The sequence below is a fragment of the Cnephaeus nilssonii genome, assembly GCF_951640355.1.
Source record: "Cnephaeus nilssonii genome assembly, chromosome: 7".
Taxonomy (NCBI): domain Eukaryota; kingdom Metazoa; phylum Chordata; class Mammalia; order Chiroptera; family Vespertilionidae; genus Cnephaeus; species Cnephaeus nilssonii.
The window spans coordinates 103,017,283-103,038,578 of record NC_137078.1 but is presented as its reverse complement, the minus strand read 5'-3'; the positions used below and the strand labels follow the sequence as shown (position 1 = coordinate 103,038,578).

The window sequence follows — 21,296 nt, the reverse complement described above, 5'->3', positions numbered from 1 at the left end:
CGTGACGCTTATTAATTTGTGCAGTTATTCAGTGTCTGGTAAGTGAATGTTCAAGAAAAAATATTAATTTTTATTTAAATGTTCTATTTTATGTTAACGATGACTCATGTATTTCAGCCCTTTGTATCCAGCGTGTCTCTGCCGAAATAGACCTACATTTCTATGAAAATTGAAGCTTTGTTTTTTTTGCGGCCCATACACCAAAGCCTTGTTTGTTTGGCCCGTGTCAGCCTTGGAGTTTGATATCTTGCTCTAGGGTGACTGTGGTCCCAGCTGCCAGAGGCTCAGAGGGTAAGGGGAGGCCGGGGTCGGGGAGCTCTGAGATCTCTGTTTGGCTCTAGTGGGGGGGGGGGGGGTCTGAGGGCTGGGACGGAAGCGGACCTCCTGCCTCTGCTCATTCTATTCACCGAGGACATTTTCCCACCGGTTTTTAGAGCGAGTAGAAGAGAGAGGGGGAGACAGAGAAACATCAGTGTGATTGGTTGCCTCCTGCACATGCCCGGACCAGGGCCCGGGCCGGGGAGGAGCCACAACCAAGGTGTGTGCCCTTGACTGGAACTGAACCCGGGACCCTTTGGTCTGCAGGCCGACGCTCTATCCACTGAGCCACACTGGCCAGGGCTGCCCATCCAAAGGCAGGAGAGGCCAGGTCTGTGTGCGCACCGCCCCGGCTCTGGGAAGCACCTGCCTGCGGTGGCCAGAGCCCTTCGTAAATCCCCGGCCGTGGGTGCTTGTTGGACCAGGGGCTGGGCTGTGTCATTTGGCCCTTCTGGGAGCAGGGCGGTTAGAACCTTCTGGAATGGGCTCGTAGGGGAGAGGGTGAAGGGGCAGGGGCAGCTGGGCTGGGCAGAGATCTGCAGAGAAAGAAAGAAAAAGCCCCCTGGAGAGGTGGGCGGGGCCGAGCGCGGCCCGCACCCGCAGCACCTCGGAAACCACAGGCCGGTTGCGTGACGACAGGCAGGGAGCCAGCCCTTCCAGCCAAGAACGACACCAGACACGGCCGTGCCCGCAGCTTCCTTCCTGTCCCGCCACCGGGGAAGGCCTGGGCGCGTGTGGTTTCCGCGAGGGGCAGGGGCCCCGTTCCACTCGCTCAGGACCAGTCATGTTTTTCTATTATTTTACGTCAGCTCACAGGCGGCTGTGAGGGCCCCACGGGGGAGTCTGTCGCAACAGAAGGGCTGGGGGCAGGGAGAGCGGGGCCTGGTGGGGACATGCCCGGGGGTGCCCATGGGCCCCGGGATTGAGGGGGGACACAGCCCAACACCCCGCCCTGGGACTCAGGCGGGGCCCGGAGAAGAGGAAGGTGGGGTTGTCAGCACAGCCAGGCATGGACCAGGGTGCGTCGAGCAATGAGCAAGTGGCCAACGTGGAGTAGCTCGGCTGGGGTGGGTTTGGGGAGGAACCCCAAGGTCTGCCCCTCCTTCAGGTCCCACTTGGGGGCCACTGTCCCCGGTTCTCGCTCTGGGCGCTCAGTGAGCTGACGGGAGGATGAAGCCTCCTTCCCTTTGCAGCCGGAGGTTCCAGGGGCGGAGTCAGAGGTTCAAGAAGGGAAAGGTCAGAGGCCTCGGGGGCAACTTTGGGGCGAAAGCTGGCCGGGGCGGGGGTGGGGGGCACCGAGGCTCCGCCAACGCCAGAGCGACGCCTCCCAGCTGCACGCACCGGAGGCCCCTGCGGCTCCCCGGCAGGACGCCCAGCAGGTGGCAGTCCTGGCCGCGGGACTGGCAGGGACGGGGCGCGGGGGGTGAGGGGTAGAGGAGGAGCGAGCAGGTGTCCCTGAGCCGGTCTTTGCCAAGTGCACCCCGTGGGCTCCCTGGAGGTACTGGCCTCCACGTCCCCCACAGGCACTGGGACGCCGCATTTCTGATTCCCTCTCGGCAGCTCCTGCGTGTTTCGGATGCTCGAGGGTCGGCCCCACCTCCCGCCGTGGCTTGTGGTCTCGCTCACGTCAGCGTTTCCACGGCTAGATCCCGGCTTCCTGTCACGTTCCGCCTTCAGTCCAGCGGAGGCGGCACGTACAGGAGGGACGCTGAGCGGGGCGCCTGCACCCCAGGATGCTGCCGAGGGGCCACCACGGTGGGCGCAGGTGTAGCTGCCGGCGGGAGTGCCAGCCGAGTGCTGGCCGCGGTCCCCCGGAAGGTGCCGCTCCGTCTCCATCCACCTGCCGCCCGTGGAGGCTTGGTTCCCCTTTGGGACCTTCCGTTCACGTCCCCGCCCCCCCCCCCCCCCACACACACACACACTCGTGTCCCTCCTGTAGGACTGCGAAGTGTGGTCGCCACGAGGACCTGGGTGGCGCTTGGCCCTGGGGGGCCTGCGGGGTGGGAGGGGTGCGGGTCCCACACACTCAGGGCCCCAGGAGGAGGAGGAAAGGGCAGGGGCTCTGGGAGGGACAGACGGGACCGCCTCTGTGCCCCTTTGGGACTGGCCTGGGCTCCCCGTGCCCCAGCCCTTGCACTGGGGCCGCGGGCCTCGCTGTGGGGCCTGGGGACTCACCCTCATTTAGGATCTCGTTGTCTGATTACCAGGACCTCTGCCTGGGCCTCCACGTCCCCTAAGGTCCTGTGTGGTTCACCAGAGCCCCTCCCACACTCCGGCCTCAGCTGCCGCCAGCCAGGGTGGCCAGGTCCCAGCCCCCAGGAATGCCAGTCCCAGCCATGGGCACCCAGACAGAGACCCACATTTGCCGCAGCGTTTATTGGGGTTACCACCTGGGTGGGAGTATGCACAGCATACATAGTGGGCCCAGGGGCCGGCCCAGAAGCACCGAGAATGGTGCGGGGCAGGGACAGGCGCTGGGAGCCGGGCACAGGGGTGACAGGGGGATGAGGTGACAGCGATGGGGTGATGTGTGCCAAGGGGGGCGGCCTGCGTCTGGGGACACCCCGCCCCCTGGCCTGGGAGGGCACAGCCGCCCAGGGACGTGCTCAGAGCTTGGCCAGCGTGGAGTGGGCGTCCGAGTGCTCCTCCTGGATGGGCTTACGGAAGCCTGGGGAGGGGAGAGGGCGGAGGTGAGAGGCCATGGCCTCCTGGACAGGGGAGAGGGCGGAGGTCAGAGGCCATGGCCTCCTGGGGAGGGGAGGGGGCGGAGGTAAGCCCCTCGGCCTCAGCCTTCAGGGGTCGGCTGGGCGGCGCAGCACTCACCGGTGGGCGGCCTCCAGGCCCTGTAGTGCAGGAGGACCAGGGCGGCAGCCACGGGGGCCAGCAGGCCCAGGCCCAGGCCCAGCCCCAGGACAGCGGCCAGCTCGGGGCCTGCAGGGAGCAGCGCTGTAGTGGGGTCCACCGTGGAGGCCAGGGCAGCCCCGCCCACCCCCACGTCTCCACCCCGCCCTCCCTCCCACCCCATGCCCCACGGGGCTAGGACCCTGCTGGGTGAGGCTGGGCGCCCTTACCCCTGGGGGGCTCTGTGGGAGGGCTGGTGGGCGGCTGTGAGGTCAGGGTCCAGGCAGTGGTGGGCTGGGTGGTGGAGGGCCGGGTTGGGGGGCCCGGGGTCTCGGAGCGCTGGGGGGCAGGGGGCGTCCCGACCTCGCAGACGGCGTCGGAGCTGTTGCTGGCGGCCCGCAGGGTGTTCTTCCCCGCCGAGCTGCAGCTGCGGGCGGTGTCGTCAGGCCCGGCCAGGCCCCCCTCCTCCCGATGGACCCCACGCCCGGGACTGGCCAGGACTGAGGAGACTGCGTCCCTGCCAGCCCTCAGCCTGGCCCCACCCTCAGGGTCTCCAGGGCCTGTTCACCCCACATCCTCTCGCTCACTCTGCTCCCCACTGGCTCCTCCCAGCCCTTCACCCCAACCCCTGCCCCACCATGAAGTCCTAGCACAGCTCCCAGCCGTGGCGAGAGGACCTCCCCCAATCCCGGGTCCTGGGCTCGTCTCCCCGCTCCCCGTGCAGCCCAGCAGGGAGGCCGTGGGCCGGGACGAGGCTGAGCAGGGCGGTGGGCCACCGTGGGGGACACTCACTCGGTCCAGGGTTTGCAGGCCTCGTTGTTGCCCGGGGAGAAGTGTCTGGGGGGGCACGGGGCACAGTCTGCAACGAAGACGAAGACGACAGTGGTGGCGGCCGGGCTGTGCAGCTGGGCTCCCCGCCTCGGCCCTGGAAGCCTTCCTGCCTGCGTCCCACCCACTGGCCCGACCCGGAGGCCCCACCCCGCACCCATCTTGGCATGGCCTGTGGGGAGGGCACTGGGCCAGTCGGGAGGGCTGGCAGTGGGTGGCGGCGTGTGGTGGGGGCATGGCCCGCCGCCCGGCTCACCGACTCCTCGCTTGAAGCCGCCGTGGGGCTGGGTGCCGGGCCGGCAGCTGCACACAGTGTCGCTCGTGGGGGTGCACGCCCGCTTGGTTTCGCTCCCACTTCCTGGGGGCAGAGGGGGGCTGCAGGACCAGCCACGCCCAAAGCCCCTCCCTCAGGCCCGCAGCTCCCTCGAGGCCAGTGGTTCCTCATTCCCTCTGCCCCTGGACGCTGCGTCCGGCCTGGCCACGTGGCGCGAGAGGCCCATGGCCGCCTGGCTCCCTGCCCACCCGCGTCCAGAACTCCCCGTCGCCACGTGCCAGCATGTTCCCACCCGCCTCCTTCCCCTCGGTCTCCACCCCTGGGAGGAGGGAGAGGCCCGGGGCCCCCCCGGCGGGGCCCCCTCTGTGGTTTGGGGTTTGTGGCTGTGGCTGGGGGGCTCACGCTCGTTGCACCGAGTGCAGGGCTTGCAGGGCTCGTAGTTGGGGGCCTCGTTGTAGTAGCCGGGGGCGCACTCCTGGCACACGGAGTCCTGGTCCCGGGTGCAGCGTTTCTCCATCCCGAACCCTGTGGGGGTTGGGCTCGCGAGGCCTGGCCCTGTCCCAGGTCCCTCACCACCCTGAGCATCACCCACCCTGTCACCCCGCGTCCACGGTCCACGACACCCGCAGCCCTTACACCTCCCGCGTGTCTGCCCACACCCCCTCCCGCGTCCCTCTCCTCCTCAGGCCCACATCCTCCCAGTGCCCCGTCCCTGCCCCTGCCCCGCGGCCGGGTGCTCACCTGGCTGGCAGTCACGGCAGCACCTGCTGCCCCCAGGGTAGGTGTCCCCAGTGCAGGTGAGCTTGGCCGCGGAGCCCAGTGCGAGCCCCAGGAGCAGGAGGGCGGACGGCGGTGCCCGGGGCCGCTGAGCACCCACACACATCTTTGCCTCGGCAGCTGGGCAGGAGTCTGTGGGTTTTCCTTGCAGGATGTGACTATAAAGGCTTGGGGAGGGGCGGGGAGGAGGCGGAGAGGGACTGAGGACACCCTCAACTACCTCAGGCTCGGCCCTCCCACCCCGTGCAGACCTGGCCAGAGTGAGGACCCCAGTCCCCGACCCCCCCAGGGGGGGTCCCCGCTGTCTAGTCTGCACCCACCCGCACACCAGCCCGCCCAAACCGTCCCGCCAGGAGGTGGAGCCCATGGCTGGGGCCTGGCTGCCCACTGCCCCACCGGCCACACCGCCGGACAGATCTCGGGCCCTCACACTCGCTCCTCTGGACACTGTCCCTACCACAGGGCAGACCCTCGGAGGCGTGGGGGCGCCAGCATGCCAGGCCTCACCCTCACAGAAGGCGCCCAGAGCACACGACGAGCCGAGGCACAGTCAGGAGACAGGCCCTGGGTCAGGGCTCCTTCAGCCACGGCTGCGGGAGGGGTCCCGGCTCCAGGGCTGGAGTCCTCGGCCGGCGGGGCGGGCAGTGGCCAGCGGTGTGGACTGCAGCCGCGGGAGCAGGTGCCTGTGTGCAGCCACGTCTGAGCCCCGCAGGTGTGAGAGGCTAGTGTCCTCAGGTCCACACGGGAGCCCTGACCCCACACAACTGGCCTTGTTGCAAGGAGAGGGACGGCCCCGTGAAGACATGGCAGTTGGCCGCCAGCCCGCCAAGGAGGCCTCGGGACCAGCCTGCTGACACCTGGTGTGGGAGCCCAGACGGGGCTGGGGCAGAAGCACCTTCCCCCAGGCCCCATCCCTGCTCCTGGGCCGGCCGGCCGGCCCCAGCCGTGCCGCTGAGCGGGTCCGCCCTCTCCGGGTGACGGGCCTGGGAGCATGTGTGGGCCGTGTCCCTGTGTGCGTGGTGTGTGTCACCGGCCCACATGCTGGAGCGTGTGTGGCTGCTCTGGGAGCCCTGGTCGAGGGCGCTCCCCAGCTCCGCCGAACAGAGAAGACGGATGGTCCAGCCGACGGTCCCGGGAGCACGTGGTGGCCTCAGACGGGGCCTGGGCAGCCGCCCCAGGACAGGTGGCCGCCAGGTGTGTAAAGGTGGAGTGAGCACAGACACACGTACACATGCATGCACACGTGCACGCACCACGCACACGTGTGCACACGCACACAGGTCTGGCATCGCTGGGCGCCGGCGGCTGGGGCGGCACAGCTGGTTGTTTTTGTACCTTTTAAGCGTGCCGTGGCCCAGGCTTACCTACTCGACAGCTAATTTAAGAAGTTTCCCAGAGAGGAGCCTCCCACAGGACGAAAGGCCCGGAAAGTCCCTCCTGCCGGCAGCTCAGGTGGAAGTAGTTCCGGGCCCACCTGCGGGAAAGTCCCCACGACACAGCGCCGCGCGGGCTCAGCCCTCCTGAGCCTCTGCAGGGCGAGGGCAGCCTGGTGAGTGCGTGTGCGTGTGCATGTGCGTGTGCCCCATTTCCCGGGACGGTGAAAGCGTTTTTCTTGCCAAATAAAGAAAACCGTAGCCTCTGGGGCTGCGGCGGCACCCTCTCCTTCCCAGGGACCTGCGTGGGGCCCTGCCCCCAGCGCCGTGGGTCTGTCGCTGAGGTCCCCATGCCTGGCAGACGTGCGAGGCGTCTGCTCACAGGTGACTGACAGCAGCCCGTCACTGCAGCCCAGCCTCCGACCCTGCAGCCCATCACTGCAGGCCCACCCTCCAGCTGATCGGGTGCTCACACCTGCTCCCCCCAGACCCACCTGGGCCTGGCCCACCACCTCCCTCCACCACGATCTCCCCCCGACCCCACCTCCCTCCACCACGATCTCCCCCCGACCCCACCTCCCTCCACCATGAGCTCCCAGCTCCCGTCAGATCTGAAAACAGTCTCTGCTTTGTTTGTCTGCAAACCCAGGTGTCACCTCGCCCATTCCTCTGTGGCAGCCCCAGCCCGTGCTGCTCGGAAATGGGTCCCTGTGGCAAGGGCTGGTCACATGGCAGCCCCGGCGCCCTCTGCTCTGAGGTGGAACCTTCAAGGCCACGCCGACCTGCTGGCCAGAGCTGTGCCCTGAGGCGCCACGCCACAAGGAGGGGCCAGTGGGGGTGGGGTGCTGGGGGCGGGCCACACGCCAGGTGTGTGGGGTCGGGGGCCCGCAGTCATTTACACCCTCAGAGCTTGATCCCCCTCTGCCCCACACACCAGCCAGAGCACTGGGCACAGCGGACCCCAGCAGGCTCTGGACAGCTAGCCCAGTGCCACAGGGCGGACTGCAGACGACAAGCTGGCCCATAGCGCCCCCTCCCCGCTCTGGGCCCCTCCTCCCCCCCCCCCACCCAAGCAGAGCCCGGGGCCCAGCCTTAGATGTCCCCACACCTGGACGCCCATTTCCTCCTGGCCCCTCAAGGGCGGCTCCCGGGCCCGCCTCCCCTCGACCTGGCGTGGCCCCATCCGGCGTGGTTCCTGCACAGACACCCCACTCCAACCCAGGGTTCCAACAACCCCCACCTCAAAGCTCAAGGGAAGCCATCTGGCCACAGATGTTCCGAATTACCGTTTATGCATTTTTGTCCCCAAAAAATAAAGCTGGAAGAGAGACTACACTTTAAATAAGTTAGTGTGGCTCTGCCGCAGGTCCGTGACTCTCGGGGACGGAGGGCAGCTCGGGCGCCGCCTGCGGCCGCGCGGATCCCCAGGGAACAGGCCACCACGCCCAGCCTCCCAGCTCCCAGGAACCCGAAGCTGCCCCCACGCGGGCGGGTGAGCTGTGGCCCGTGGTCAGTGCCGTGGCGGCTCCAGTTCTCAGAAGCGAAGAGCAGCGCGTGGGCGGCCCCGGCCGCCGCTCAGAACTCCTCGTGCACGCTGCGGGCGTAGTCCACCAGCTTGCTGCCCGTGAAGAACTCGCTGTACTTGAGCACCTCCTCGGGCTCCAGGTGCTGGTTCTGGTTCTCGTCCGCGATGGCGATCATCTGCTTGGCCTCGTTGAGGGCGTTGTACTCGTTCATGGGGTCCATGTACTCCTGCAAGGGCGCCACGTCAGCACCCGCCGGCACCCACGGGGCCCGGCCGCACCTGTCCAGCCGACGCCCCGCCAGAGTCAGCACCCGAGGCCCCAGGGAGCAGCCGGGCGTGAGGGCCACAGCCAGCCCCGCCTTCTCTCCGACACCCTGTGGGCGGGGCTGCAGGACGGATGCGGGAATGTTCTGGAATACGGACACAGGTCTGGCGATGGCCCAGGCCGTGAGGGCGCTGCCTCCGTGGGCCCGGGGAGAGGGCGGGGAGGGGAGGCCCTGCCGGGATGGAGCCAGGGGCCTGTTGGTCACATGGACAGGGCCTGAATGGGCCACCAGGACCCCGAGCTGCCCCAGCCATCACAGGAGCAGAGAATTCTCGAGTAAAACGAAACGACTCATCCACAGTGGGAACCGAAGGCTCCAACCACACCCTGTGCCCAACCCCGACCCCTCCATGGGCTGGGCTTCTCAGAGCCAGGACTGGCCACGTCACCCGGGACACCCAGACCCAGGGGACAGGCACGGCCACTTCTGGGCGCGAAGGCTGGCGATGCTGGTTGGGCCTCCCCGGGAGCCCACAGCCTCCGCTCAGGTCCCACTAAGTGATCCGTGACCAGGGACCAGCCACAGGAAGCCACACCCACTCCGCCTCCTGCTCAGGACCATCTTGCGGGTGGCTCGCTTGCCACGGGCATGTCACCAGGCACCCCCACGTCCCCCACGGCCCCAGGCACCCCCATGTCCCCGGCACCCCCAGTCCCCCCGCGTCCCCCACGGCCCCAGGCACCCCCATGTCCCCCGAGCTCACCTCCAGCTCTGCCATGGTCACGATTCCGTCGTGGTTGGAGTCAATCAGTTCCTCAAACTCCTTCCGCCTGTCCCTCACCCAGCTGTCGTCCATGTCCTGGCCGCGCTGGTTCTCCACGGTCCCCACGGGCAGGGAGATGAACTCAGACAGCGAGAGCTGCTTGTCACCGTCCTGGTCTGGGAACAATGGGGGCGCTCAGCCTCAAGGGGGCCCGGGAGCCTCAGGGCCACGAGAAGAGTCAACCAAGGGGTTCTGCTGCCGAATTTCCCGTTTGTGACATTTCCGACTAAAGCGGAACAGCCGTGCCTCACGGGGACTGGGGACCTGGCTGAGGCCACGTGGCGCCCACCAGGCTGTTCTCCTTCAGAGCCCAGCCCGAGGCCACCCCAGCCCAGGGCCTGCCCACCCGACCTCCCCCGGCTCAGAGAGCAAGCCCCACGCGGGGCCTGGCAGGGCCCGGCCTCACCCAGGTCCCGCACGATCTCCTTGACCATGAACCTGAGCATGCCGCGGCTGTGCTCGGGGTGCAGGAAGGACAGGAACTCGTCCTCGGTCAGCAGCAGGTCCGGCGGGGGGTTGTCCGCCTGGTGCCAGCGGTCTCTGAGGTTCTCCAGGACTTCCTGTGCTGCGAGGGGCACGCCTGTGAGCATCACCTCCGCACGCGTCCGAGTCCCGAGACACGCTGCCCGAGTGCTGAGGCCAGCTCAGGACACGGCTGTGCAAGGCCACAGGCCCTGCCCCTCAGAGAAGAGTTCAGCCCCAAACTCCCCAACACAGACATCCTCCCCAGACACAGACACCCCCACACGCAGGGGCGGCCCCCCATGGGCACCGACCTCCCAGCCTGCTGCCAGGTCACGGGAACATGCCCTGACTAGGGGACAAAACTGGACTCGAACCTTCCCTCCTTCCCAGGGGCTGGGGCGGAGGGCGGGCTGAGGGAAGACCCACTCTGCAGCCCCAACCATGCCCCAGGCCCTCCCCGTCCCTGTGGGAAGGCGGGCGCAGGGTGAGAGCGAGGATTAAGCAGAGGGGCATGTGGGTCAGTGACCACCTGGCTCCAACAGCGGGAAGCGGCCGGGCACAGGGGTCTCCCTGCCCCAGTCCCACCAGCTGTCAGCAGGGAGCAGGGCCGCCCACACGCCTGTCGCTGGCACTTACTGCCCTCGGACGGACAGTCCCGGAGCGGGGAGCAGCTGGGGGTGCCTGCCCGCCCCACTGCGGGGAGTGACGGGCGGCACAGACTGCACGTCCGCCTGGAGCCCGGGGCCCGACCCGACCTGGAAGAGGCCGTGGCAGCTGTGCTGCGTTTAGGACCTCAGACAAGCAGGTCTGACCCAAAGGCCAACGCGGCCGAGCAAACAGGCTTCAGTGGACGTGGCCGCAAACACAACGCTTCACCTCGCACAGAAACGCAGGCTGTCGACAGAGACGTGCCGACTAAAAGGGCTGAGAGAGATGAGTCGTTGTCAACATAAACAATGGGACCTTTTAATAAAAATTAACACTTTTTCTTGAACATTCTCTTACCAGACACTGAATAACTGCACAAATTAATAAGTGTAACACAAATAAACCTATTTTTCCTGTTCTCCGAAAGCAAAATATTCCCTGTTGCGCACACCAAACAAGTCAGTCCCAGACTAATGACATGGCCATCGGCCACTAAACCATTCGCTGCTGGTATTAGTGGAGAGAAATGGTGCGCCTGCGCGTAAAGGAAGTGAATGCAACACAATGACAGTCATCAGTCGTTAGCAGATGTTGTATTTCCTTATTAATAATCATGTATAATAGGATATTGTAAACACTAAATCAGGAAATTTTTATTAAAAAGTTTCTTGCACACCGTTATATTGGCGGGGCCACAAAAACATCCCCTGTGGGCCGCATGTGGCCCGCAGGCCGCGAGTTTGACACGCTCGGTCTAAGATGACATCCCTGGAGGTGGGGTGGGCCTTACACCCAGTGGCAAGGCCCTTGTGTGAGAAGACATACCGGACAGACGGAGTGACAGGGCCCCGAGCAGGGACGCCCACAGATCCAGAGCTGGAAGGCGCCTGCGACAGGCTCTGCTCCGAGCACAAGGGAACAGCCCTGAGAGGCGCCCCACCCGGCCAGGTGTGTCGTGACTGCACCCCAGGAAACCGGGGGGGCCTCCATCCCCCCTCGCTCTCCATTCCCTCCCCCAGACTGGAAGGGAAACAAGGGACTCATCGAACATGCAGGAGCGCAGAGAGGAGAGCGAGGGGCAGGCCAGGGGACAGAGTATGGAGTTCTGCACTCACCTCCGACCCCAACCCGACCCCCGCTCCCTAAGCAGGCGGGGTCTGGACAGGCCGCCAGCAGCGCTTCCCAGCGCCCAGAAGCCAGCGCGTTGCCAGTCGCCACCCCTGGCAGCAGCAGCAGGAGAGGCCCCACGACCCAGGTGCCATCGGGCAGAGCCTGAGCTGCAGGACACACGGACACACAAACGGACACAGCCCATGGGAGGCGGACAAGCAGCCAAGAGAGAGACGGACCCCGGACCCGGGTGGGGGTGGGAGCTGGGAGACCAGCCACAGGGGAAAGACGGAGCGCCGGGACAGTGCTCCGAGGGGCTGAGCGGCAAGAACCAAGGTGTGAGCGTGAGCCACCGAGTGAGCGAGGAGTGACGAGGGCCCGTCTCTAAGTCTCACCTCGCAGAGGGAAGCAGGAGGAGGAGGAAGAAACAAAAATGTGGGTGGGCTTAACCTCACTTGTCACCCAAGATTCAGACGCTCACAGAACAACCACACCCGGCCACGAACACAGACGCTTCAGCACAGCTACGCGCCGAAGGCTTGCTGGCGAGTCCGCCCGATGGAACGGAAGGGTCCCACCAACACTGAGGCCTCCGAGGGAGACAGAAACGAGGGGGCACCTTCTCACTGACCCCAGGGGGCCGGCTCCACCCCCACCCCCACCCCCACCAGACAAGCGCGTGACAAGGGAAGAAAACCTGCAGGCCCGCGTCTCTATCAACACAGGTGCCAAACCCTCACAGTCAGCCAGGCGACCCCAACAGGGTGTCAGGAGTCACCCCCACGGCCAGGGGGGCTTGCCCCAGGGTAAAGGCTGGTGTGGACCTAAGGTCAGCCCCCTGCATGCTCACGGAGGCACTGGAAGCTCTCCCGCCAGGGGCAGGAGCAGGACAAGGACAGCCTGTCCCGCCTTCTCACCACCACCCTGGAGCCCAGCTCACGCAGCGGGACAGACAGGGAAACAGAGGCAGGGGTTGGGGAGGGAACACAGTTGTCTGTTCTCAATGTCACAATCGCCTGTCAGCACTCCTGGACCCACGCACAGCAGCAGCAGGGCCGGGGAGGCTGAGCCTCGATCCCGTCAGCATCACAGCCGCAGCAGGGCCGGGGGAGGCCGGGGAGGCTGAGCCTCGATCCCATCAGCATCACAGCCGCAGCAGGGCCGGGGGAGGCCTGGGAGGCTGAGCCTCGATCCCGTCAGCATCACAGCCACAGCAGGGCCGGGGGAGGCCGGGGAGGCTGAGCCTCCATCCCGTCAGCATCACAGCCACAGCAGGGCCGGGGGAGGCCGGGGAGGCTGAGCCTCCATCCCGTCAGCATCACAGCCACAGCAGGCCGGGGGAGGCTGACACTCACGTCAGCTACTTTCCAGCCCCAGAAGGCCGGCTGTGGGGCTGATGGCAGAGGGCCTGCCAGGAACAGCAGTGCCCAGGTCCATGGGGGCAACAGTGGCCCCGGCAGCCTCAAAGCAGAGGACGGCAGGGTGACAGGGACACCACCGAGGCTGTAACACACTCCGCCCCAGCCAGGGCACACGAGGCAGGGACAGCGTCGGCAGAGGTGCCTCTGAGAAGCACACGCGTCCGTCCGGGGAAGACAGCACCGCAGCCCTGGGGCCACGCGGGTGATGACCAGCAGCGCAGAAGGAACAGGCCGACGGCACCACACGGCACGTTCACGTGTCCCACAGCCCAACACGGGCTGGACACAAACCCAGGGAGGAGGCGCGTGGAGGCAGCGACCAGCGAAGTGCAAGCTCAGACCCTCATCCCAGTGAGACGCGTTTTCAAAGGGATGGCTCTGAAAACTGAGGGGGTGGCTCTGTCCTCCCAGCTTCCCCCAGCGTCCACGCCCAGGCAGGTGCCCCACCTGGTCACTGGGTTCTGACCCCACAGCGTCGCCCCTGCACAGCGTCGCGCCCCCCCCACCTCCCCACAGCGCAGTGGCCCTGGGGCCCGGCACTCACTCTCCTCGTCAACTTTCAGCTCCTGGTTGTTCTTTATCTTCTCAGCAACTTCCCTCTCGTTGTGGCCTTTGCTCACCAAGAACTTCACCTTGTATTCCTCCCAGGACACGCGGCCTGGAAAGCAGATTGTCCCGTTAGAACGTCTAATGACAAACACTTAAAAAAAGATACTCTGTTTCTTAAAAATATTTTTACTGATTTTAGAGAGGAAAGGAGAGGAAGAGAAAGACAACATCAATGCACGCCCCCTACTGGGGATGGAGCCTGCAACCCAGGCACATGACCCCCAGGTTCATAGTTCGATGCTCAAACACTGGGCCTCACCTGCCAGGCCGCGTGAGGATTTTAACAGATTCTTAAAAGAACCAACTATCTAGTCCAGCCCGTGTGGCTCAGTGGTTGAACATCGGCTGACCTATGAACTAGAGGGTCATGGTTGGATTCTGGGCCAGGATGCGTGCCTGGGCTGTGGGTGATCCCCAGTTGGGGTGCATAGAGCAGGCAACCGATTGATGTTTCTTTCTCACATCGACGTTTCTCTCTCACTCCTTCCCTGTCTCTCAGAATCGGTAAAATCCCATGCACGCACTGTGGAGGCAGATGCACACAGGCGGCCAGCGCCAACCTTTACCAGCCCCTCCTGACAGCAGAGCAAGCTGGGAAGTGGCCTCAGGCAGCACCCCTGGGGCCCTTCCGGCTCTCCCGTTCTCTGTCCTGGTCCCCCAGGCCCAGCAGGGTCAGGGCCGGGTGAGGGCGGTACCGTCGCCGTCCGGGTCCACCGCGTGGAAGTGCGCCCTGCTCTCCTCCACGGCCTCCTGGAAGTGCTCGGCCGTCTTCTCCACGATCCAGCGCTGCATCTCCTTGGCGCTGATCCTCCTGTCCCCGTTCACGTCCACCCTGCGGCAGACGGGTGGGTCAGACAGGGCCTGGGGCCCACAGCCAGGAGGACAGAAGGACACAAGGATGGCGGGAGCTCCACGGGCAGCTGTGAAACCGCCACGAACAGGGAGGCTGCACCCAGTGGAACGTTGGGGACGGAGGTCAGGGAGGACGTGGGCAGTCAGGGACGCGGGCGGTCGGGGACGTGGGCGGTGTGTCTGCAGCTCTGCGTCACCACCCAGCAGTCTCGGGCCCTGGGCAAGGCGAGTGGTTCCCCACTTGCCACTCGACGGGAGAATCACACCCAGCTCCACAGACTCGAACCCTGGGATGGGCCAGAGTCCCAGGGCACAGGCTTGGCGGTGAGACACCCACTCCAGGTGGAGGACAGGTACCGAGGCACCAGCTGGAGACACGTGTGTGCGGCTGCACGCACACACAAAGGGCAGTGCGCACACGCATCCCCATGGGCAGCCACACTGGACAGCAGCAGCACACCGGGGCCGGCCAGGTCCCTAAGCACCCCCTTCTGCAGCAGAGACCAGCTCCCTGGAGACAGCACTGCGGGGCCGAGGCAGGGACAGGTGAACTGGAGCGCCTGGTGCAGTGAACTGAGTCGGCCTCAGTCCTTCACATCCCGCGAGGGGGCCGTCCGGCAGGGCTCACCGGGCTGACTGCTGCCCCGTCAGCTCCTCTCCAGCCCCCTCTTTCTCCTGAGCGCGGGACCTCGAAGGCCCTGGTCTGGCCGTGGCCCTCTCCCCAGCGATGAACCCAAAGCCCAGTCTTCCCCTCGATGCCAAGGGCAGGGCACGGATGGCCCGGCTCCTGCTGCTTCACCTCCCTCTCCTGCAGGTAGTGCAGGCGGCGTCCAACCCCCTGCAGCTGCTCGGGCCCCACCAGGCTCCCTGTAATGAGCCAAACCTGCCGGCCGCCTTCAGCAGGCCCAGCCAGTCCCCGAGTCTGCAGGCCGGGGGCCCATGCCCTGCATCGTCTCCGTCCTTGTCGGCCCCTGCATGTGGAGGGCACGGTGTGCACCAGGCCTCTCACTCCGTATCACAGGGATTTCCAAACACACGTGCCCAGCACCAGCTCGCACACCCACTCGCCGTCAGCTCTGCGCACTCGCAGAAACTGAAGCCTTCCCCACGCCTCCCAGTCACTGAGGCCTCATCTAACTGGACTGCGACCTGCCGTGACCACTCCCATGACCTTCTCCACCACGCACAGGGCGCACGGGGCACACAGGGTGGGCCCTGCTCCAGGCCATCCCACAGCCCTTCCAGCTGCAGGGCCCTGGGGCGGCCGCAGCCTCTCGCTCTGGCCTGAGCCCCTCCTGGCCCACCTGCTGCTCAGGCTGCACGTCCTCAGCTCGACCCCGTGACCCCTGCAAACTCTCCGAGCGCTGCCCACCAAGAGCAGTCACGGCACCTCCCTCGCCGCGCAGTCAGGACCGGACCAGCAGGGCCACCGGAGCCCCGCCCACATGCGCCCGCCCGGGGGCACCTACTTGGAGAAGATGACCATCAGCTTCCTCCGGCTCTTCCGAGGCTCGGCGTCCTCCTCAAACCCGTCCGTGTCCTTCCCCAGGAAGACCTCCTGGTGGAAGTCCTTGTTGAGGTGCCCGTCCATCTCCAGCTTCACCCCGTTCAGGTGGTCAGGGGGCAGGATCTCGTTGTCCTCCCTGCGGCCGCCTCTGTCCCGGGCAGACGAGTGGTTGGCAGGCCGGGCGGACGCGTCCATCAGCAGGACGAGGCTCAGGAGCCAGAGGCAGCGAGGAGCCAGGCCACAGCAGGGAGCTGGCTTGGACGCCATGGCCCCGGGTCCGGCCCGCGGGGCGCCTGCGCGTGTGGCCAGGAGCTGGGAGAGAGGAGGCAGGGAGGAAGTGAGACCACAGTCCACGGCCGCAGGCCCCAGCGAGGGGTGACGGTCCCCAGAGAGGACGCAGAGCCGCTGCTGGAAAGACCCCCAGCAAGAGCTGGACTGAACAGACGGCTCCTAGGCCCACGCGAGGAACGCTGCTCGCTCCCGCCTCTCACTGCGCGAGGATGCCCCGCTCAGCGCCGTCCCCGCCCCTCCCGGCATCGGCATCGAGGCCGACCCTACAGTCCTGGGACCTCTGTCCAGACCTCAACTCAGCACGTGTGAGCTCTGCGACCTTGGCCAAGCCACCCGACCTCCTCGGCCTCAGTGTCCCCATGAAACAGGAACCCCCACCCCCCACCCCAAAGCTCTGTGAGGACTGGGCCTGGTGCCAGCAAACACCCAAACCGCCCCGCAGGGCACCATCCCCTTCCTCCCTCCCATCTCGATGACCCCTATGCGTTCTCTCTCTCTCTCTCTCTCTCTCTCTCTCTCTCTCTCTCACACACACACACACACACACACACACACGTCCTTGCTCATGTTCACGCAGGAGCCCCCAGGAAGTCTGTCACTAGGAGCACCTGCGCCTGGCGGCCAAGGAACAAAGGCACCCTCTGTCCCCACTGCCAGGCGAGGGATCCCACCTCAGCCTCACCCACACCTACCCCTTCCACCTGGGCCCGCTGGCTTTCCCTCACCCCTCTCTCCAGGGCCCCTCCAATTCGGGAACAGGGCCCACCTGGACCTTCACACATCACCCAGAGGGAACCCCAGCTCCTCCTGCCCCTTAACCTGCTCCTCTCCTAGTCTGTCTACCTGGCAAATACCTGCTGGTCCTTCCAGGGGCAGCTGAGGCCCCGCCTCCTCTGACAGTGTTCCCAGGGAGGCGGGGAGGGGGGGGGGGGCTGGCCCTGGGCACACTCCCCTCAGGCCTGGGTCCTGCCATTAGCAGCCGAGTCGGGGCATGTGGGGTTCAGGAACCAGGGAGCCCACCCCCAGCCTGAGGGCACACGGGGCTGGAAGGCCAGTGGCTGCCCCCTGGCCTGGCCCCTGCCACCACTTGCTTCTCTGATGCCTCCTGCCTAGGCCACCGGCTCCTGACAACACCCCGATGGTCCGAGCCTCTGTAGGTGCATCTTCTGGACCCAAGTGCCAGAGGCCTCAGCCAGGTCTTGCTCGGTGTCATTCCTTCGAGGGCGTGAGCCCCTCTTCCCAGGCCTGTGGGACCCCGCCCTCCCCACACCCACCGAGCCCCGCAGGCTGCCCGCAGTGCCCCGGGCGGTGACCAGCCCCGAGCCACAGTTATTGGAACTCGCGTTTGTCCCGAGAGCACGGGGGGGACCCTGTGTCCCTCAGCTTCACGCTGTCCACGCACAGTGGGCACTCAGCCAGGCGGAGGGGATAAACGCCAGAGTTTCAGCTACACCTGCGCCCTGCAAAGGTGCACCCTGGACACCCCAGGGCCCTGACCCAGGGCTGTAACCGGAGACAGCCAGGCAAGCAGCTCGGGGTCACCCCAGGGGGCTGCGGTCCAAGTGGGCCACCCCAGGCAGCCTCCTTCCCACGGCTGGGGGTGCCCCGCCCCCGGCGCCCACCCCCTACCCGTCCAGCTCTCCTGGCCACGAAGGCGCCTGCTCCTGGCACTGACAGCCCCGCTGCTGGCAGCCCTAACGGACTGCACTTCGCTCCCCGGCAAGGTCAATCCCGCCTCCACCATCTCCACGGGCGGCGCACGGGCATCTACTCGACGCTTCGCACAGTCGCCCGGGAACATCGGCACAGACGTGGGGAGGCCGGCGAGGCTCCACCCCCGGCTCACGGCCTTTCCCGGTGTCCCCCGTCACGGCCCGTCCCCGCCGGGAGGCGACAGCGCCCGGGACGCGGCACAGGCCCCGCTGAGCGGCGGCGACATTCCGCGGCCGCCCCGGGGTATCCGTCCCGCGGAGCCAGTTTCCTGTCGCACAAACGCCAGCGCTTATTCTAAACGCTGCTCCCGGCGCCGGCGGACGTCAGGTCTTCACCGAGCCCGACAGCGGGCGTCGCGGGCCCCGTGTCGCAGACGAGGACGGGGAGGTCGCCCCGCGCCGACCGCGCCCCTCGGCCCGTGTCCCCGACACCCGGCCGCCCGCCGGCCTCCCCGCCCCAGCCCGCGCCCCGCTCGCGCCCGCACTCACCGCCCGGGAGCCGCCGAAGCTGTGACGCCTCCAGCCAGACTCGGCTAGGCCGCGGCCATCTTTCTTCCGGGAAGAGGCGGGGCTCCGGGCTGGGGGGCGGTGCGACCTCGCGCGAGGACGCCAGCGCCGCCATCTTGCCTCCGGGCGGAAGCGGCCCTCCCGAGGCGACCAATCAAAAGGGCGCGCGGGGTCACGTGACGGGAAGCCGGCCCACGTGACGGGCGGCCGGCTGGGCCCGCAGCCTCGCGGCCCGTGGACCTCGGGGCCTCCGCGCGCTCGCAGGCTGGCCTGCGCGCCATGAAGCTGCCGCGGCGCGCGTGGCGGCACCGGACGGCGCTGGGCCTGGGCGGCCTGGCGCTGTGCGGCGTCGCGCTGCTCTACCTGGCGCGCTGCTCGGCCGAGGGCCCTCGCCCGCCGCCCGGCCACGGTCCCGGACCCCCGCCCGCCGGCCCCGCGCGCGACGCCGCCTTCCTGGCCGTGCTGGTGGCCTCCGCGCCGCGGGCGGCCGAGCGGCGCAGCGTGGTCCGTGGCACGTGGCTGGCAACGGCGCGGCGCGGCGGCCCAGGCGACGTGTGGGCGCGCTTCGCGGTGGGCACGGACGGCCTGGGCGCCGAGGAGCGGCGCGCCCTGGAGCGCGAGCAGGCGCGGCACGGGGACCTGCTGCTGCTGCCCGCGCTGCGCGACGCCTACGAGAACCTCACAGCCAAGGTGCTGGCCATGCTGACCTGGCTCGACGAGCACGTGGCCTTCGAGTTCGTGCTCAAGGCCGACGACGACTCGTTCGTGCGGCTGGACGCGATGCTGGCCGAGCTGCGCTCCCGCGACCCCGCGCGCCGCCGCCGCCTCTACTGGGGTTTCTTCTCGGGCCGCGGGCGCGTCAAGCCCGGGGGCCGCTGGCGCGAGGCGGCCTGGCAGCTCTGCGACTACTACCTGCCCTACGCCCTGGGCGGCGGCTACGTGCTCTCCGCCGACCTGGTGCACTACCTGCGCCTGAGCCGCGAATACCTGCGCGCCTGGCACAGCGAGGACGTGTCCATGGGCGCCTGGCTGGCGCCCGTGGACGTGCAGCGCGAGCACGACCCGCGCTTCGACACCGAGTACAAATCCCGCGGCTGCAGCAACCAGTACCTGGTGACGCACAAGCAGAGCCTGGAGGACATGCTGGAGAAGCACCAGACGCTGGCGCGCGAGGGCCGCCTGTGCAAGCAGGAGGTGCAGCTGCGCCTCTCCTACGTCTACGACTGGTCCGCGCCGCCCTCCCAGTGCTGCCAGAGGAAGGAGGGCATCCCCTGAGGTGGCTGCTGGGAGAGAGGGGTGGCCGGGACCAACGCCTCAGGACGCGGCGGCGGCCGGAGTCCTTCGGGAGCCCCCCACCGGTCTTACACTAGGGGAGCTGACCGGTCCGGCTGGTTGTCTGGGATGAGTCCAGCACTCGAGGGGGGCCTCGTTTCTGTGGTCACTGGTGGGGCTTTCCAGCAGATGCCATGCAGCACGGACAACTGGACCCCAGGTCCAGTCTGCACCCAGGGGCACGCACCTCAGTGGCTGCACCAACCGCCTTGCTCAAGAGCCTCTTGTTCTGGGGCTTGCCAGGGCGATGCATTGTGTCCAGGGAGAAGCGTCCTGCCCCTGGGTTTCAGCCAGCATTTGCCTGGACTGGGAAGAACCTCCCAGGTCTGCAGGGGCTTGCAGACCATCCCTTCCCCCCCCCCCCTTTCCCTGTCCTCCTGCCGTCCTGGCCCACCCAAGTCAGGGACGAGGAGCCAAAGGCTGGAGCCGTCCCGCACTTGCAGGCACGGCTCTGCTTGTTCTGGGTGGGACACCCTGTCCTGCATCCCGTTTGAACCAACCGTCCACCTCGGAAGTCACTGCCCCGAGAGCCGTGACTGCTGTGAACTGACCCACCGCGGGCCCTGGCCAGTGGCGACTTGGCCGCGTGTTGCAACCCAGTGGCAGTTGGAGAACTGCGGTCAGGCGCCCTCCTGTGTGTCTTCCTCTGTTGGTGTCACACGTGTGCACGTCCCAGATCGGACTTCTTTTTATGTTAATTAGCTCTGGTCTCTGTGTCTCCCGGCAGCGAGTGTGTGGTCAATGCTCCTCAGCTCCTGCCTGTGGTTTATTTATAAATATTGTGCGTTTGTGTAGATAGGAGCTTCAACTGGGAGTGTGTGGTCTCGGTGTGTTTTTTTTTTAATTATTTGAGAAGATGTTTCTGTCGGAACTTGGAATTCGTGGATTAGTCTGTTTTGACAGAGTGAGCTGTAGACCCGTGGCTGCATGTGTGTTTAAACACAGAAGAATTTTAAAACTGTCCATTTCTCTTTTCCGTTTACACACACGTCCGTCCCATTGTCTCTTTCTGAAAAGGCTCTCCTTTTAAGGCCGCCTCGGGCCGCACGGGGGCAAGTGCTGCTCACGCGGCCTGTTGTTGTGCCCGGTTCCGGGAATCGGACCCTTGGAATGTTGACGAGGTTTCCCGAGTCCTGTCTTAAGAAAAGGCGATGGTGTGCACCGGGCGATCGCCTCGCACACCCACCATCCTCGGGACCCCAGGCTTCCCTCTCTTCCCCACCATGGCTGGGGTGACTCCCCCAGGAATTCGCCATGAGAAGAGGTCACGGGCTGCCTGCTCCCATTTCTACGAGGTTCTTGCACCAACAAAGTCCCCGAGACGGGGACAAATGAGTGCTGCCAGGGGCCCAGGAGGGGTGCAGTGGGAGGGGTACCTCCGAGCATCGGCCTGGGTGACGTCGCCCTTCGGCTTTGCACACTCCACCCCGGGGGCCTGGGCAAGGGGCACCCGGTCTCCTCGCATCGTTTCTCACCACCACGTGGGAGTCCACAGTTACCGCAAAATTAGACGTTTAGCTTTGAAATCAGTGTCACATCACCAGTTCTAATGGCATCGAGGAGCCAGCACGGGACGGCGGGTGGAGACAGGGATGCAGCTGGGAGCTGGGGGCCCTGACTGCCACCCCCCAGAGGCCGGGAGAGCCAGGAGGGTTCTCCCCAGAGTCTCGGGGGCGCAGCCCTGCCGAGCCCGTGTGCCATCTTCCGGCCTCGAGCTACAGAGGGCCGTGGCCGTGGCCGTGGCCCTCGCCCTGCAGTGGTGGTACTTCACTCAGGTAGGGCCCTCGTGCCTCCCACCTGGGTGCTGTGTGGGGACT

General features: G+C 66.5%; 3 protein-coding genes across 3 annotated transcripts; 1 reads left to right on the top strand and 2 right to left on the bottom strand.

Annotated features, from left to right (window-relative positions):
* Positions 1-2,701: 2,701 nt before the first annotated feature.
* On the bottom strand, positions 2,702-6,894 carry TNFRSF4 (TNF receptor superfamily member 4). The gene is made up of 8 exons (XM_079778250.1): positions 5,546-6,894; positions 5,003-5,205; positions 4,664-4,786; positions 4,244-4,345; positions 3,952-4,018; positions 3,390-3,586; positions 3,142-3,249; positions 2,702-2,986 (listed from the first exon to the last, which is right to left on the bottom strand). Exons 2-8 carry the CDS (start codon positions 5,142-5,144, stop codon positions 2,925-2,927), a joined length of 801 nt encoding a protein of 266 aa, XP_079634376.1. The 5' UTR covers positions 5,145-5,205; positions 5,546-6,894; the 3' UTR covers positions 2,702-2,924.
* Positions 6,895-7,686: 792 nt separating this feature from the next.
* On the bottom strand, positions 7,687-18,206 carry SDF4 (stromal cell derived factor 4). Its single transcript, XM_079776396.1, has 7 exons — positions 18,130-18,206; positions 15,600-15,949; positions 13,974-14,110; positions 13,214-13,327; positions 9,432-9,590; positions 8,966-9,141; positions 7,687-8,163 (listed from the first exon to the last, which is right to left on the bottom strand). The coding sequence occupies exons 2-7, from the start codon at positions 15,902-15,904 to the stop codon at positions 7,987-7,989; spliced, it is 1,068 nt and encodes a 355-aa protein (XP_079632522.1). The 5' UTR covers positions 15,905-15,949; positions 18,130-18,206; the 3' UTR covers positions 7,687-7,986.
* Positions 18,207-18,348: 142 nt separating this feature from the next.
* Positions 18,349-20,442, top strand: B3GALT6 (beta-1,3-galactosyltransferase 6). The gene has a single exon (XM_079777822.1). It carries the CDS (start codon positions 18,427-18,429, stop codon positions 19,420-19,422), a length of 996 nt encoding a protein of 331 aa, XP_079633948.1. The 5' UTR covers positions 18,349-18,426; the 3' UTR covers positions 19,423-20,442.
* The last annotated feature ends 854 nt before the right edge of the window (positions 20,443-21,296 follow it).